Source organism: Stigmatopora nigra, chromosome 21 (assembly GCF_051989575.1).
Source record: "Stigmatopora nigra isolate UIUO_SnigA chromosome 21, RoL_Snig_1.1, whole genome shotgun sequence".
Classification (NCBI taxonomy): Eukaryota; Metazoa; Chordata; class Actinopteri; order Syngnathiformes; family Syngnathidae; genus Stigmatopora; species Stigmatopora nigra.
In genome coordinates this window covers 1,072,809-1,089,499 of record NC_135528.1, presented here as the reverse complement: position 1 = coordinate 1,089,499, position 16,691 = coordinate 1,072,809, and the positions used below count along the sequence as shown (strand labels likewise).

The window sequence follows — 16,691 nt, the reverse complement described above, 5'->3', positions numbered from 1 at the left end:
TCAATACAAAAATTAATACAAAATTCACACAAATTCCACTATGGATTAGTTGTGTTCAGGTACCCTTTTGCCTTCAGGGACCAGCTCATTCTGGAGTTTCATTTTCCTCTCACTAATGACTAGTAAATTAGAACAGTCACAGTTAATGATCTAATAAAATATCTGTTAATTATACATAACGGCAGGATTCTGGGGATCGGGGGTTTAAGTAAATCAGGGGTAGCCAACTAACAAAGAAAAACTCATGTCTGCATGCCAATTTTAAACATGTTTTTCTCATGCACATCACCAACTACGATCACTTTGTGGAATACTTTTCATGTGAAATAAAATATTTAGAGTAAAAATTATAAGATTTACAGGTAGGAATCTAACAAAACAGATAAAGGACAAAGGGTGGGGTGTAAGGAGCTGTGCACGATGTTTGAAAATGTTAAGTAAGGACAGTAATATAGTAATATACAATTAAATCCAATTATAATGTGTAAAAATATCAGAAAATTTAATTATTATTATTATTATTAAAATTGTTATTGTCGTCGTCATTAACATTATTATTAATATGATGATTAAAGTGAGTAAGTGAGAGTTAAATCATTCCATATTTATTGGAATTTCTAATATCAGGATGGAACGATGAACAGTTTGGCTTTTTAAACAATGCAGTAACAAAAATCAATCAGTAGAGGCAGCAAAGAGCTACCAAATTTGTAATAATGTTACATTGACGAAGAAGAATAGGTTTTCGTCATCATCTGCGTTCAAAATGGCAGCCTCCTTCCGAAGCGTCGTGAGGACAGTATTTCGCTTTACCCCCTCAATTTTATATACGCCTCGACAATATCAGGTAATACCTTACATATGCCACTCAAGCCACAAGCCGTCTTTTTTTTGTCATTCATCATAAGGTGCATTAAAGTAAACGACGATTCTTTGGTTGCCAATCGTCCCTTGAAATTGGCATCCTCACATTCAGAAACATTTGTACATATAGTGCTAATTTAGCTGTATTAACGTGGAATTGAAATTTAGTGTTCGCATTGCAGAACGAGCGAATACTGGCAGAGATAGTTTTAAGATTATGAAAGCCAATGTATTCCCCGCCTCTCTCTCTGTGGCCAATGAGCATACGACTATGAAAACGATTTACAAAATCCTGCTTATCTCATTGGTCGAGGTTACGGAAGACAACACGTCTCCATAGCTGTTAAACTTATAGGAAACAAAATAATAACCAAAACAAAACAGGAGTAAGGGTTATATTATACATTTTAAATTGAGCAGGGCAGGTATTTTCATTTTATTCATTTATAAAATAAGTATTGTGCTAAAATACATGACTGAAATTTATAGTTTGTCCACATAGTGATACGGAACACATATGTACCAGGTTTGAGTCAAATAAATAAAAAAAGGTGACAGTTGTTGAGTCGGTCAGCTCTACTGATGACATGTGCCTCATTATTTTTTCGAGGACTTGGAACCCCTTTTTATTTAGCTGTGGACCTGACAATAATAGTTCGGGCATTATTTTGTGTACCGTATTTACTCGCATATAAACTGCATTTGTCTGACATAAAATTATGACTGAATCAAGGGTACACCTGATATGTGCATAAAAAGACATGCACAAAACTGCAAGGTGACAAAGACGAAATGCCATAACGCTAGACAATGCGGCCAATACGGTAATTTAGTTCAAAGTGGAGAAAAGATAAACAGATAAAACTATTTACGAATTACCTTAGCATTACAGTGTTCGTTGATAGCGCTGGGATACCTCATCTACACAGATACTCCGTTCAGACAGTGAGACGAAGAGACAGATGATTTATCAGCTCCCTTTATATGGATTCTAATGAATTCATATAAATCACAGTCAACTTTTAGACAAACATTGAAAAGTTCGGTAAAAACGTTCGCGGTACTCCGTGCAAAAGAACTACAACTATAGGACCCCATACTGCCTAAACAACATTGCATGAAAACGTAAGGACCCTGAGCTCCCCCCCCCCCACTTAAGTGCCTGAATGAAAAGAAACAATATACTAACTTGCCTTCTAATGAAAACACAACGGAAAACAGGAAATGTACTACATTGTGAAATTGTAATTTCTGTCATTAAAAAGCACCAGGTTCTCATCAAGATGGACTTATTTCCCTTTTAAAATTGAATAATTTGATATTTTGCATTTACAAAGACAGGCATATTGACTTCTTTATAATGTTGACCCTAATAATATGCTTTTGATTCATACAGTATATCAGAAATACCCTTATATGCGAGTAAATACGGTAGTTGTTTCCTTCCCCATAATTTATTTAATATATGAGGGGAACTGTTTGGATATTTAGATGCAACGCTGTTTTGATTGTTTGAAACAACACTGATTGTTTAACTAAAACTATTTTACAGGTGACATCATTAAGATTGTGTCCAGCACTTCAGCAATTTGCCCTTCCAAGCCACTCTTTCTGCCAAGCAGTGACTCTCCAAGACAATTCTACGATTCAGGCTGCTGAGGCACTCTCCCGCTACAAAGATAAACCATGGGAATATCTGGAAAGTGAAGGTATCTCATATGAGGACAAACGTATTGCATAGAGACTTTTATTTACGTAAGAATTAAAACTTCTTGGCAGAGTACATTGAGCGCTATGGTGCCAATCCAGTGTGGCTTGGTTACAGGAGGAACCACAAAGGAGGAATTCCTCCACAGAAGACTCGCAAGACCTGCATCGTAAAGTGGTTTTCATGTCATTTGTAAATGTCTTGACATACACTCGGAATCTAATTCCCTAAAAATACTGTTTCTTTAGAGAGGAGACAAGATATGTGGAAACCCATGCCCAATTTGTAGAGATGCAAACATTATGATTCATCATCAGGTATGTAGTTGTTCATTTTGATGAAATTAACACTTTTAGATATTACCAAATTGCAATGGCATTCTGCAGTGGTTAAAATCCAACTGATCAAAAGCTTAAAACAAAGAAGTACAGTCATACCTCTACTTATGAATCCCTCAAGGTCAATCTTTTTCAAGTTACAACATTTTTCCTATGCAAATGAGTGACTCGAGATAAGAAAAAGATCCATGTTATGAAATCCCCGCTAAAATTAAATATATTTCCTTATCTTGTCACATATGCATTGATTCTCACTTTAGAGACCTCGCTACCCTCCACTGGGCTCTCATTTCATCGCTCTCATTCTATCTTATGTAATGACAATAAAAGCATTCAATTCAATTGGCTGTCTCACAACTACCACTATCCTAATTCAAGATTCTCTCTTAGATTACCTGTCCACCTCAGCTAAATGCTTCCCTTATTAATGATTGCAATTGCCCTTATTAAGCGATTAAAAGCCGTACAAATAAAACACGGCAAATTTTCAAACACATATATAAGGCACACTAAAAAGTCTAAAATGTACATAGTACTACAAAGTGGACGGCTTTCGGCCCTGGTTGGACGGGCTCTTGCTGCTATCTGGCGGCCCAAAATAACGGCTGCGTAGGGAAACTATTTCAGTGGCGCAGGGCACATTTTTACAGGGATTTTTGGCCATTATATTAATTTTAAGACATTACTAAATCATTTTTTAAAAATAATTGTCTCTCATTTTTGTGTGGTTCTCACATCTTCCATACAAAATTGGGACACTTTAGGACCAATTTGAAATAGTTTAGTTGGTAGTTATGTGAAGACCGTGGAACGAATTAGAGAATTTACATAATCTGGAACCAATTAAGCACTGTACAGTAAATGTGTCACAATTTTCAGACAACAGTTGCTGATTGTATATATATATAGTTCTCAAACCCCAATTGTGGTTGAGTAGGATATTTTTAAAATTTGTTTCATAATCTTGTTTATATATCACTTGATTTGTACAAATGTTGTGTGAATTGTGAGTTGTAATCCTAAAATCATTTAGTGCTTTGTCCAGGTTAAAAAAAAAAAAAAAACATGGATGATTGCCTGCGAATCCCCAGACGATTGGACTTTAGACATGTCTGTTATAAAGGTTGAGCTGTGTGTTATTGTTTTAACACCAATCTCGCCCCCTCCTTCCAGAATGTGAAGCTATTGCAGCAGTTTATAAGCCCCCATACTGGTATGGTGCATGATCCAACTCGAACTGGTAAGCCCTACCGTATCATGCATTTAGCTTTAATAGTTAAGCAGAGCTGCCAAATAATAGGAATCTTCTGTAGTTTGCTTAGACAGTTTTGATCATAGTACCAAATACACATTTTGGATCAAAACAAGCATTCTTTTTTTGTTGCAAAAAGTTTAAATGTTTTAAATTTTCATTTTTGGCTCGCCATTTAAACTTACTCCGATAGTTTCAAAACACAATTTTATTCTAAATAAATTTGTATTTTGCACATTGTCTCAAAGGTCAAATTATTTTGAAAGTTAGTGTGCTCACTTCTTTTTCATCGACACTGACAGTTGTTTTAAACTGTATAGACAAGTTTGCTATATCCACAAAATGAAAATGTGAGTAATAATTGATTTGCTGTTTTTTATTCCTTTAATATGCTACGATTAACTATAAAAAGGAAGCGATTAGAAAAGCATTAGAAAATTAGATAATATTAAGCTTTATTTTGGTAAAAGCCACCAGGAAAAGGTCACAAAATCTAAAAATTCTCTTTTCACCACGAAAGATGCCTTTGATATTTGGCAGATCTGGCATAGTGATCATCCCAGTTGACTCACTATTTATATTTTTTCCACAGGAGTGTGTATGAAACAGCAAAAGAAACTGAGTGAAACAATCAACACAGCACGAGATCATGGTATGGCAGTTGCATTTTGGGACTAAATGCTATAAAAGTCAGGAAAAATATGACAGATAAATTCAAAGGACATTAAAAACAAAGGAGAAAACAAAATACAGTGGTACCTCAAATATGCATTTAATTGGTTCCGGGACGGAGCTCGTAACTCAAATGAACGTTTCCCATAAAAATGAACTAAAATCCAATACATTTGTTCCAACCGTCTGAAAAAACACCCAAAACAGGATATTGGATTGGGAAAATCATTTTTATTTGTTCTAATTCACCATCTATTAACAAAGTAACAAATAACTAGTGGTCTAATAGTACTAAAATTAGACAAATTTAGTGTAGTGGAGAGAAGGGGGACTTTTTGCACGGCAACGTGCTCGCAACATAACAAACAAATTTAAATGAACTTGGGTTATAATGCAGACACTCAAAAATAAATTTAATCTAACCTTACACTAAACTTAATTCAAATTTTGTTTTAAATTTGTATACTTGTATTTTCCCGGGTTGGCTCTATTTGCCCCGCCACCACCCTGACTTTCAGGTGCAACCTATTGAGAGTTGTTTGCTTTTGTTGTCCCTTCAAAATATTCCCAAAATGATGCACACAATTTCCTCACAATAGGATAACGCATGACCACTTCCCAACAGGAAGTGGTATATACGCCATTCGCACTGACAAATGGGAAAATAAACATTGAAAAAATGCAACGCTCCGTCCAGTGCTCGTAGAGACATTACACGAGGGAGTTGCGACCAGAGAAATTACATGAGGGAGCTGCGGGGAGGGAGACAGTCTCTCGTGTCCGCTGTATGCTCGTATATCAAAATTTGTCTCGTATCTCAACATAAATATTTGCCCAGAATTTGTCTTGTATCTCAACTATTCCCAAAATGATGCACACAAATGTCCTCACAATAGGATAACGCACGACCACTTCCAGCGAGAAGTAGTATATACGCCATTTGTACTGACAAACGGAGGAAAAAAAACATGCAGAAAAAAATGCTCCGCCCAGTGCTCGTACAGACAATACACGAGGTAGTTGCGGCCAGAAAGACTTTGCCCATGATGTTTGAGCAGCCTCTTGCGTCCGTTGTATGTTCGTATATCAAAATTTGTCTCGTATCTCAAGATAAACATTTGCCCGAAATTTTACTCATATCTCAAATTGCTCAATGTCGGGGCACTTATATGTCGAGGTACCACCAATGTTCCCTCTAAGGTGCGCTTGTGCGCAATTGCGCACTACTCTCGTCTTCTCTGCGCAGCAATCCTATGGCACGCAGTAAATAAAATCTAAACTTTTTATTTGAATTTTTTTTTTTTTACCCCTTTCCCCATGATGGCGCCGTTTACACGTGTGCCCAGCGAGCAATGATGTCGCTCACGCTGGTACTGAAAGCGTTCAGGGAGGTTGTCTTTCTGCCCAGAACAACGAAAAAATTGTGGGAACATTGGGTACCACTGTAATTAAAAACAAAAAATATAATTTTTGTTTTGTTCTGAACAAGGGCGGCTGTGAAATATATTTGTATTCTTACATTTAATCTTGCACCCTTTTCACTATGATGTATTAAAAGTTACTAGAATAGAATTTAATTTACACCTATTGGTTAAAATGTGCACTACACCTTTTGCACTCCACCTCCTTCATTTGTATTAACGCCTCCCATTTTTTTGACTTGTCTTATCTCAAATAAAACCACCGTTGAAGCAGCTTTTCGGCAGGATATAGCTTCGAGGAGCTTGGAGAGTAGTCACACTCTCGGGGCTCAAATTGTCCACTTCCCTGCCTCTGCAGACGCAGCCTTAACTTTCATTCTATCTGCCTCAGTGTGTGTTTCTGTGTTCGAGTTTATTTAAGTGTTGGCCAGTAGCCCCAACAGCGGCCCAGTGGAGCGAGCGGTTAGCGTGTCGGGCTCACAGCTCTTGGGTGCTAGGTTCATATTCAAATCCTTAAGTACTTAGAACAGCTGTCTCCCACACAGTCATTTACACCAGGTGTTCTTTCCCTTTTAAGATTGTGAGAAAACCATTATATATTGTCTCCTAAATTGAAGTTTTGTTTGACTAGTTTTCTGGATCACCAGCTAATTTCTCAATACACAGATGGTCCTCAACCAATTTAAGTACAAATTTTGCAAAGAAATGCTGCATCTTTCTTTGATCCTAAAACACAAGGGTTGAATAGTAGATTTTGCAGAGAGAATTGCAGCTCAACACTAAAACAAGAATTCACTTTTGTTATTTCAGGCTTTCTTCCCTCTCAGATTCCCCACGTTGACTTTTCAGGTGAAGATTACTCCAATTGTCATGATGCTGTGGGTTTGACGCCACCTGCTCCATTAACATCTGGTGATGACTGGTATAAATGGTATGGAACAATAACTCCTGATGAAAATGAAGTGGCTAAAGTCAGGAAAACCTATAAAGCTTATTTGAAGCCAGGTTTATGATGACACCAATTTTATAACATGTCATTGAAATCTATTACATCATTTTCATGGATGAATATAAAAAAATAAATTGGGAAAACAGTGGAAAATGTGTTTCATTTATTTTTTAATCTTAGCCAACATACCATGATTTAAAGCATTTTATCTACTATATTTATAAGCAGTGGATGGCCAGGTTTACACCATTATCTGACCCAAATGTGTGATAAAGTCCAGAAAAAAATGGTTAGAAAGCAGTCCAGAAGAAGGGTATAGCACGGCATCCTGTTTCTCCCACCAGTGTTCTGGGGAATCATGGGTTAACCTTATTGACCATAGTCTCTCCGAGGGACTCCAGAACTTCCCGCTTGTAGTCGTCGAAGTCTCCATCAATGTGATTGATTGATCTATCCTCCACTACCCACAGCTGGCACTGAGTTTCAGTGATTAAACGGGCATCATGGCTCACTATTATCACAGCTAAACAGGACAAGAACAACACACTGATAGTTATGAAGATATAGTTGATGTTTTCAAGTAGGAATGTGCTTCCTGTTTCACATAAGGCACAAAACTGAATTGTTCAAGCAGTTTGAGTAGGTCAAAAAATATAAATTGACATGTAAGAACTCAATTAAGTAATGTTCCATAATACAACTCGTCAAAGTGAACAAGTATTTTCGACATATAACACATACCTCCTTTATATTCGTTGATGGCCTCTGATAATGCATCAATTGACTCAATATCTAGATTGTTAGTGGGTTCATCCTGAAAGAGCACATACATACATATGTTTGTATTACCACTACAGATTTCAAAAGATCTCAATTATGTGGTTGTAACTAGTGTCGCAGCGGGTGCTGGAGCCTATCCCAGGTGACCTCGGGCCAGAGGTGGGGGACACCCTGAATTGGTGACCAGCCAATCGCAGGGCAGAAGGAGACAAACAACTGTTCACGCTCTCAGTCATTCCTAGGGGCAATTCAGAGTGTCCAATCAGCCTACCATGCATGTCTTAGGAAAGAGGTAGGAAATCGGTGTATCTGAAGACAACAGGGAGAACATGCAAACTCCACACAGAAAGGTTTGAAGCTGGATTTGAACCCAGGTCCCCCCACTGTGAGGCCGACGCACTAATCACTCATCTACCGGGCCGCCGGTTGAAATGATGAAGACTAAAATGAGTCTTTAGTGTGTGTGAAGTAGATGTCAATTATCAACTTAGTCAAGTACTGAACCTATATGATTTTGTCGCAAGTTATTTTTGCAATCGGGCAGCCAGGTGGCGTGAGTAGTTCGCACTTCGGCCTCACAGTGGGAGACCTGGGTTCAAATCCAGCTCGGTCAACCCGTGTGGAGTTTGCATGTTCTACCCGGGCCTGCGTGGGTTTTCTCCAGGTACTCCAGTTTCCAAAGACATGCATAGTAGGTTGATTGGACACTAAATTGCCACTAGGTATGGGTGTGAGTATGCATGGTTGTTTGTCTCCTCGTGCTCTGCGATTGGCTGGCCACCAATTCAGGGTGTCCCCCGCCTCTGGCCCGAAGTCAGCTCGGATAGGTCTCAGCACCCCCTGTGACCAATGTGAGGATAAAGTGGTTCAGAAAATGTAATGAGAGATTTTGGCATACCGATGACTGGTGGATGTTATGTACAATTAGCCTAAATATATCAGCCAATTATGAAGAATCACCATCCTCTTTTATATGAACACATTGAAATTGTCCTTGTTCAGGGACAAAATACAGACCTTGTGGTGTGGACTGAATGTAGGAAATTACTTGATCTAGAAATGTGTGTACAGTCGTACCTCTACTTACAAAATTGACTGGTTCCAGAACTTGACGTGACTTGATAATTTCATAAGTACAGGTGTACTTTTATGTAAATTCTCTAATTCGTTCCACAGTCCTCACAAAACTACCAACTAAACCAGGGGTAGGGAACGTATGGCTCGGGAGCCATATGTGGCTCTTGATAGGTGCATACGGCTCTCCGCTAAATTGTGAATTAGGAACCGCTTTTGAGAGAGCTCAGTCCTGAATGCATCAATAGGAGCGTTACGTGATCATTGTGACACTACCTCTAATGCGGCTTTAAAAAAAATCCATTAGATTCTTCTGCATGCATACTCTCATTGATTATTACTGATGAGCAACAGCACGGCAATGTTGTTAAAAGATCTCAGAGATCATTTGCACTTTAAAAGTGGTGACACTACAAATGGCACACATTTTTTTATTGTATTTTTCCTTTCAAATTTTGAGTATGACCCTCAAGGAATAACATTAAAAAATATGAATTGTTTCTGGCTCTCTGAAGATCTAGAAACATGGATAGTGGTTGCTCTGAGATAGCCAATTGAATTGAATGCTTTTATTGTCATGATATGAGATAGAATGAGAGCAATGAAATGAGAACCCAGTAGAGGGTTGCGATGTCTTAAGTAAGGGTGTCAGACTCGGGTTGGTTCGCGGGCCACTTTAATTTCAACTTGATTTCACGTGGGCCGGACCATTTTAGATATATATTTAGATTTTTTTTTTATAAGTGGATTAAAAGAACTGGATAAAAGCCCTGAAAATTCAGTTTATTTTAGCTTTTTTAAATATATTTTTAAGCTTAAAAATGATTTTTGAACAAAATAAAATGGATTAAAAAATGACAATTATTGATTTAAAAGGGGGAAAATCAGGAAATCTAATATCCTTAATTTGATCCTACAACAGAAAGTCAGCACTCAAGTTTTACTTTCCCGGGCCACACAGAATGATGCGGCGTGCCAGATTTGGCCCCGGGCCGCCACTTTGAAACGTGTGTTCTAAAGTGAGAATCAATGCATTTGCGACAATATTTTCAAAATAAAATAACGGATAAGGAAATGCATTTACTTTTTGAGGGATGTCATAACTTGGATATTTTTTGTATCGCGAGTGACTCATTTGCATATACAATTTTTAGTAACGTAAAAATTTCACACCCAGAAGCATTCGTAAGTAGAGATATGACCGTACCACACTATATATTGCCCAAAAGTATTAGCCACTTACCAAAATCAGTACATCCGGCTGGCGGCAGGAGAGCTCAGCAAACACAACTCTAGCTTTCTGACCACCTATTGGATAACAACAAATCATTGGAGTACTTATATTTTAGTAGGTGCTCATATAAATTAAAGTGTTTGTTTTTCAACGTAAAATGCAAACAATGTTGCACGTTCATACCAGACAGTTTGGAAATCTGAATAGTGTGTGCATGGCTCTCCAACCCAAAACGTCCCAAACACTTTCTGCCATCTTGGTACGGGAGGTTAAAGTTCCTCATCAGATACTCTGTTGGGTTCTCCTCCATATTCAACTGATCTGCATACTGTTGGTTGAAGAAGCCAATTTTCTGTAAAGAACACACATTGATACTGTTAAAATGGATGACTGCAAAACAGTTACGAAAGACTAAGTATGGAATGCTCGATTTACTAATCACTCACCAGTCGATGATTTTTCCTCATCTCACCCTTGGTCTGAAAAACAAAGGTTTCACCCATTGTTGAAATGAAACTTCTAGTATGATCTAATTAAATTTAAATTGATATACGTACAGGATTTAGTTTTCCAATAAAAAGCAATAGCAATGTACTCTTTCCAACACCGTTTGGGCCAACTATACAAACTTGAAGGAGAGAAAAAAAAACAAGAGAAATTTTGTAGTTAATGCTAAAATGCAATAAACTGTTATGCTTTCGACATGCCTCTTCTGTCTCATAGTATTACTAAGGTCATTAAAGAAACCTACTTAAGCACCCCTTCCACAAATTCAAATTTCAAAGTTATTTTCAACTGCAAGTGTGTACAGAAAGCATTAGCAACACTATTAGCAAATGCTGAAAATATACATTTTATGTGTGCATACAAAAAAAATCAAATTTGCAACCATTCGCCAACACATGTGGGAACACTAATTCAGAATGCACATTTAAGGTTGGACCTACTCATTTTAATATTGAGGATTCAATTTTGCTGCTTTTTCAAAGTAAAACCAAATGGGTGTCCCCCACATCTGACTTGAACTCAGCTGGGATAGGCTCCAGCACCCCCCCCCCCCCACCCAACACACGTAATGAGGATAAAGCGGTCCAGAAATGAGATGAGATGTATCATTAACTTTCAAGCTTTCTTACTTCTAGAATCCATGTCAATTCCAAAGTCCACATTCTTGAAGAGTGGCTTCTGACTGTCGTAGCAGAAATCAACACCTGGAAAAACAGAAGAAAAAAATATATACTCACTTCGTAATGATGTCCCAATTAAATACTCATTTGATGGTTATGGGACATTCAAATTTGGTCACAAGTTCGGATATGATTCAGTATTCACGTGTTATCAGGAACATCACTTTTTGGCTGCTTTAAATCAAACCAAATATCTCTGTGGGACCACCGCATTTACTCGCATATAAGCCACACCCTTAAAATTGTTGAATTTTTCAACTTTTTATATGAAATCCCCCCGCCCCCCTACACAATTGACAATGTTAACCTCCATATTCTTGGTTTTAACAGGGAGTACAAATGTGTTACTTTGAAGGGAGATATGGAAAACAGACCGGATAACAACTCTCAAGGAGAGTTGGCAACCCCTGCCCTAGCATATTTAAAAAATCAATTTGAAGCTTTTCCACAACTCACTCTTACCGGTGCGTGTTTGTCTTTTCAGTGCTATTGTCTTTAGTTTATCCTTAAGTTGCTTCTCCAGCAGAAGATTATTAATAGGGCGGCGTTCAGGTGACGTGCACAGAGCATACTCTGGCTCTGTGCCTCCGCATCCAATTGCAATTACATTACAGCGCCTTGTCTATCCAAGTTATTTATTTAATAACAAGTATTCCTTAGTTTAGTATCCACACATAATTGTGTAAACATTGTTTTTCAGGGAGAGAGAAGTCCGGTGCGACCTGAACCCGAAGTAATGATTGATTGATTTTCGGCCCATCCCAACCCGAATTTCGGGTCGGGCTAAAAATCTCACCTCTATGCCAGAGACCTCAAGCAACTAATTCCACAAACAGCTGCACTGGCTGCAGTTTTTCATTCCAACCTATTGATTACAGACAGTTGGACCAAAGGGTATGTGAGAGTAGCACCTGAATGCAATCAACTGAGTACAATTGTATATTACAAGATAGGTGAAAAGTTGTTCTGTTGATAGCGGTGAATAAAAATCTGCACCCACTGCGGGTCTTTCTGGAATTGGTAGAGGCACCCTTGACATAAAAAAATAAGGATTTCAGCTTTTAAAGAACAAAAAAAAAAACCCCGAAATAAGCATAAAAAAATGCAGGCAAAACAAAGTATATAGTTATGGTGGACCCTGTAAAGTCAGGCTGATAATTGGATTTTGCAAACAGAAATATATGTATGACGTGTGATATGGAGCCAAAGGTATCTTACTGTGCAGCCCCAGAATAGGTGGTGAAAGAGGAGGAGGGTTTGGAAAGGTGAACTTCACAGTGTACTCTTTGGGTCTTTTCAGTAGCTCTGTGCTCTCCTGGGTATGCTCCTCTTGACCTCCTTTCTTCTTGCCTTTTTGTTGTTTTCTGGTCAGCGCTTCTTTAGTTTGCTTCTCCTGAGAACAACATTTGAAGAAATATGTAAGACAGGCGAACAGAGCGTTGAGAGCTTTGGTGACATTTTTTTCAATCATTCGTTTTCTGAACCGCTTTATCCTCACTAGTGCCGCAGGGGGTGCTGGAGCTGATCCCAGCTGACTAGCCAGTGGCGGGGGGGACACACCCTATACCGGTGGCCAGCCGATCGCAGGGCACAAACATTCGCACTCACACCCATACCTAGGGGTAATTTAGAGTGTCCAATAAGCCTACCACGCATGTCTTTGGAACGTAGGAGGAAACCGGAGTACCTGGAGAAAACCCATGGAGGCTCAGGAACAACATGCAAACTCCACACAGGTGGACCGACCTGGATTTGAACCCAGGTCAGCCAGAGCTGTAAGGCCGACGTGCTAACCACTCAAGCTGCCGTGCCTGCCGCTTTGGTCACATTTAAATCAAATATGTTCCAAATTCTACAGTTAAAACTTTGGGTTTAACGAGTCAAATCAAAAGGATCAAGTAATGTGGGTAACCCAAACTCACAGCTTGTTTGGTGGACTTGCCACCAGCCTTCAGGTCCTTTAGTTTCTTCTCCTGCTTGTCATACATTTTCTGAAGCTCTTTTTGTTTCTGGACATACATTTTTTTGAAGGTCACTGTTGGAAAAAATAAAAAGGAATTAAATAATGTTATGCAAGACCTTTTCCGACATTGGGGCTGTCACTGATACCAATTCAACTGTGTCTCTGATATCTACTGAACTTTCCATTTCCTTTTCTGTTAAGACGGCCCCTTTTAATTGTAGATTGAACCCAATATGTAAAAGAAATCATGTTTTAATGCACATTTCAGGTGAGATAAGAGTATGGAATACTTACAGTAGTTCCCTCTGTAATAGTATAGTTTCTGGTTGTCTAAATGCATGATGTCTGTACACACGTCATCAAGGAAACTTTGGTCATGAGAAACTATGAGCAGTGTCTTCTTCCAGCCTTGAAGGTAACTGCAAAAGGTAAAAGACATGATAAGCTGTATGAAGAGAACTGATGAAAAAAAAACTAGCCGTCGCAATGCGCATACATTTTTCAAGAAATTTTTGCAGTATTTTATTTTGAAAAAAATTATAATTTTGGTATTCCTGATTGAACAGGAGAGATTTACTCTTATTTTACTTCAGACAGTGAGATACAAAATGCAGTGTATGTCAACTCCTGACTTCAAATACAAATTGAATATTACACAAAGTATAATTTTACCTTGTAACAGTTGCAATCTGTCCAAATATAATTGTTTAATTCCGCTGATAATACTGTACAATAATGATTTTAAATTTAAACCCATTTGGATAATTTAGGAAATTCATCTGTTCAAACTATTATTTACAACTTTAAACGTCAATGCAAATGATGAACAAAATTGATAATTTACTACATTTAGTGGCTCACACATTCATATTTGTATATTTAGTTGTCCAACTGGTTGTAGTAATGAAAATAATTGTGTTCGGTGGTAAAACAATCTATGACGCCTAAGGTGGAGTCTGAAACCACTGTTTTACCTGAATAACCTGTAACTTTAAGCAACAAAAAAAATCATCTGTGAAAAACATAAGCTGGCAATTCTTAAAAAAATAAAGAAAACATTAAAAAGAGGGCAACATGTCTGTTTTGTGTACTTGTTAAGCCAGATGACAGCATTCAGGTCTAGATGGTTGGTGGGTTCATCAAGCATCAGTAAGGTGGGTTCCATGAATAGAGCCCTGTGGATGTGATGAGATGAATGAACAAAAACTCTATGACACATCAGTTTTATACATAAGGCTTACCGTTCCACTATTATCATTTTTATTTAGACTAAGCAATAGTGTGTAAAAGTACGTATTAAAAATAGTTTAAGGACTCACAGAGGTGTATGTATAGTTAGTTTAAACACTAAACAATATAACTGACATTTAATAGTGTTCCCTCGCTTATCGCGGTTAATGGGGACCGGACCCCCCCCCCCCCCCCCCCCCCGCAATAGCTGCGTATCCGCGAAGTAGGCGGGCCCCTTCAAAAATGCTTTAAGAAACGTGTAACACGTGCACAAAAGCACCACCAAGCAAAAACATCATGGTAGTCCGGATGGAGGATCTTCTGCAGTTTTTTTGCACGTAAGAAACATCGTTATTGGGAGTTGTGAACATGTTTTTTTTTTGGGCGGTGAAGATGCGCCTGTAAACAGCCATGACGTCATCAATGAAATTCATGAACTCTCACCATGTTATTGACCATTTCTTTGGCCTTTTTTTGATGCAATTACTAATTCTTATTGAATATTTTGTTTCCACCTCTTGTAAAATGATGTAATTTAGAATTTTAATTTAATATCTTTACATTTTTTTATTTATTTTTTTCCTGAAAAAAATCTGCGAAGCTCTGAGTCCGCGATAGCTGAAGCGCGAAGTAGCGAGGGAACACTGTATTACACTTCTTTATATTGTACAGACGAGAAAAGATGTATGATATATAGATTTAATAGAGGTGTTTCCTCTTCGCGGTTTGTCTAGTCTACATTAACTGTTCTATTTAAATGTCACTCAAATCTTGAGTTTTTATGTTATGATCAAAATGACTGGGGATTGTGGGTCAGTGAAGTCAAATCTATTTGATTCAATAATGAACTCTAACAGAATAATTGCATTTTAAAATCTACCTGGCAAGAGAGACTCTCATTCTCCAGCCTCCTGAGAACCTTCTGGTGGCTCTATTCTGCATCTCGGGAGTAAATGACAAACCAGCTAAAATTCTTCTTGCCTTCGCCTCAGCTGCTGCAGCTCCAATCACTCTAAGCTCCTCATACACCTAATAGGAAGGAATAGCCAGATCAGTCAATAGATATTGGCACAACGCAAATTAAAATTAATTTCGTCGCCAGCGAATACAAATCAGAAAAAAAATGTCTGACTACCTCAATGCACTTTTTCTCAAACCCAGATTTGAATGTATATCATCCTCACTAAGGAACTGAATTACCTTTTCTAATCTTTCTGTCACACTGTCCTCTCCCTTCTCCAGAAGGGCCTGAAGTTGCTTCTCCTCCTCCAGGAGCTTCAAGCGGCGGGTGTCAGCTTTTAGCACAGCCTGTACTGCTGGTGTGTCGTCAGCCACAACCTCTGATTGCACACAAACACATTGCTACGTGTGAGTGGGACAAAGCTCACTGCCATAATGACGGCAATGCTCTTACCTTGCTCACAAAGCAGCACATCAATGTTGGGGGGAATGCTCAGAGCTCTGTTGGCTATGTGCTTCAGCAATGTGGTCTTACCTTTCCTGAAGGAAAACCATAAAAAAAGGGTTATTAATAAGCTAAACTCTGGCATAGTACTCATTGATGAAAATGAAATAAAATGACTTTTTGTAATTTTACATTGGGGGGATGTTGCCAAATGGGTATTGGAGGTGCTTTATTCAGATAAAGTAAATTCAACTGTTGTTTAACTCATTGTTAAGTTATTTTTAAAAAAAACAACAATACACTATACAATTATAGTACAGTGTTACCTCGCTTATCGCGGTTTATGGGGACACTTGCACAAAAGCACCACCAAGCAAAAACATCATGGTAGTCCGGATGGAGGATCTTCTGCAGTTTTTTTGCACGTAAGAAACATCGTTATTGGGAGTTGTGAACATTGTTTTTTTGGGCGGTGAAGTTGCGCCTGTAAACAGCCATGACGTCATCAATGCGATTCCTGAACTCTCACCATGTTATTGACCATTTATTTGGCCTTTTTTCGATGCAATTACTAATTCTTATTGAATATTTTGTTTCCACCTCTTGTAAAATGA

The 16,691-nt window shown here is 38.2% G+C and overlaps 2 protein-coding genes across 2 annotated transcripts in view; one reads left to right on the top strand and one right to left on the bottom strand.

The window, feature by feature from the left end:
• The first annotated feature begins 691 nt into the window (after positions 1–691).
• Positions 692–7,356, top strand: mrps18b (mitochondrial ribosomal protein S18B). The gene is made up of 7 exons (XM_077743999.1): positions 692–847; positions 2,417–2,573; positions 2,644–2,741; positions 2,821–2,889; positions 4,084–4,150; positions 4,755–4,814; positions 7,066–7,356. Exons 1-7 carry the CDS (start codon positions 767–769, stop codon positions 7,266–7,268), a joined length of 735 nt encoding a protein of 244 aa, XP_077600125.1. The 5' UTR covers positions 692–766; the 3' UTR covers positions 7,269–7,356.
• Positions 7,353–16,691, bottom strand: part of abcf1 (ATP-binding cassette, sub-family F (GCN20), member 1) — a 21,623-nt gene continuing 12,284 nt past the window's right edge. The window contains exons 12-25 of the mRNA XM_077743997.1: positions 16,087–16,172; positions 15,873–16,012; positions 15,553–15,701; positions 14,534–14,617; positions 13,737–13,861; positions 13,402–13,514; positions 12,698–12,872; positions 11,429–11,503; positions 10,850–10,920; positions 10,739–10,771; positions 10,476–10,644; positions 10,302–10,366; positions 7,946–8,018; positions 7,353–7,727 (exon numbers count right to left, since the gene is read on the bottom strand). Of these exons, the coding sequence (XP_077600123.1) occupies positions 7,561–7,727; positions 7,946–8,018; positions 10,302–10,366; positions 10,476–10,644; positions 10,739–10,771; positions 10,850–10,920; positions 11,429–11,503; positions 12,698–12,872; positions 13,402–13,514; positions 13,737–13,861; positions 14,534–14,617; positions 15,553–15,701; positions 15,873–16,012; positions 16,087–16,172 (1,525 nt within the window). The 3' untranslated portion in view covers positions 7,353–7,560. The remainder of the gene's footprint in view (positions 7,728–7,945; positions 8,019–10,301; positions 10,367–10,475; positions 10,645–10,738; positions 10,772–10,849; positions 10,921–11,428; positions 11,504–12,697; positions 12,873–13,401; positions 13,515–13,736; positions 13,862–14,533; positions 14,618–15,552; positions 15,702–15,872; positions 16,013–16,086; positions 16,173–16,691) is intronic.

Coding starts and splice junctions, on each gene's coding strand:
- mrps18b (XM_077743999.1), top strand. CDS start 767: ATGGCAGCCTCCTTCCGAAGCGTCGTGAGGACAGTATTTCGCTTTACC. Junction 2,742..2,820: donor AGACTCGCAAGACCTGCATC/GTAAAGTGGTTT, acceptor CTGTTTCTTTAG/AGAGGAGACAAGATATGTGG. Junction 4,815..7,065: donor CAACACAGCACGAGATCATG/GTATGGCAGTTG, acceptor TTGTTATTTCAG/GCTTTCTTCCCTCTCAGATT.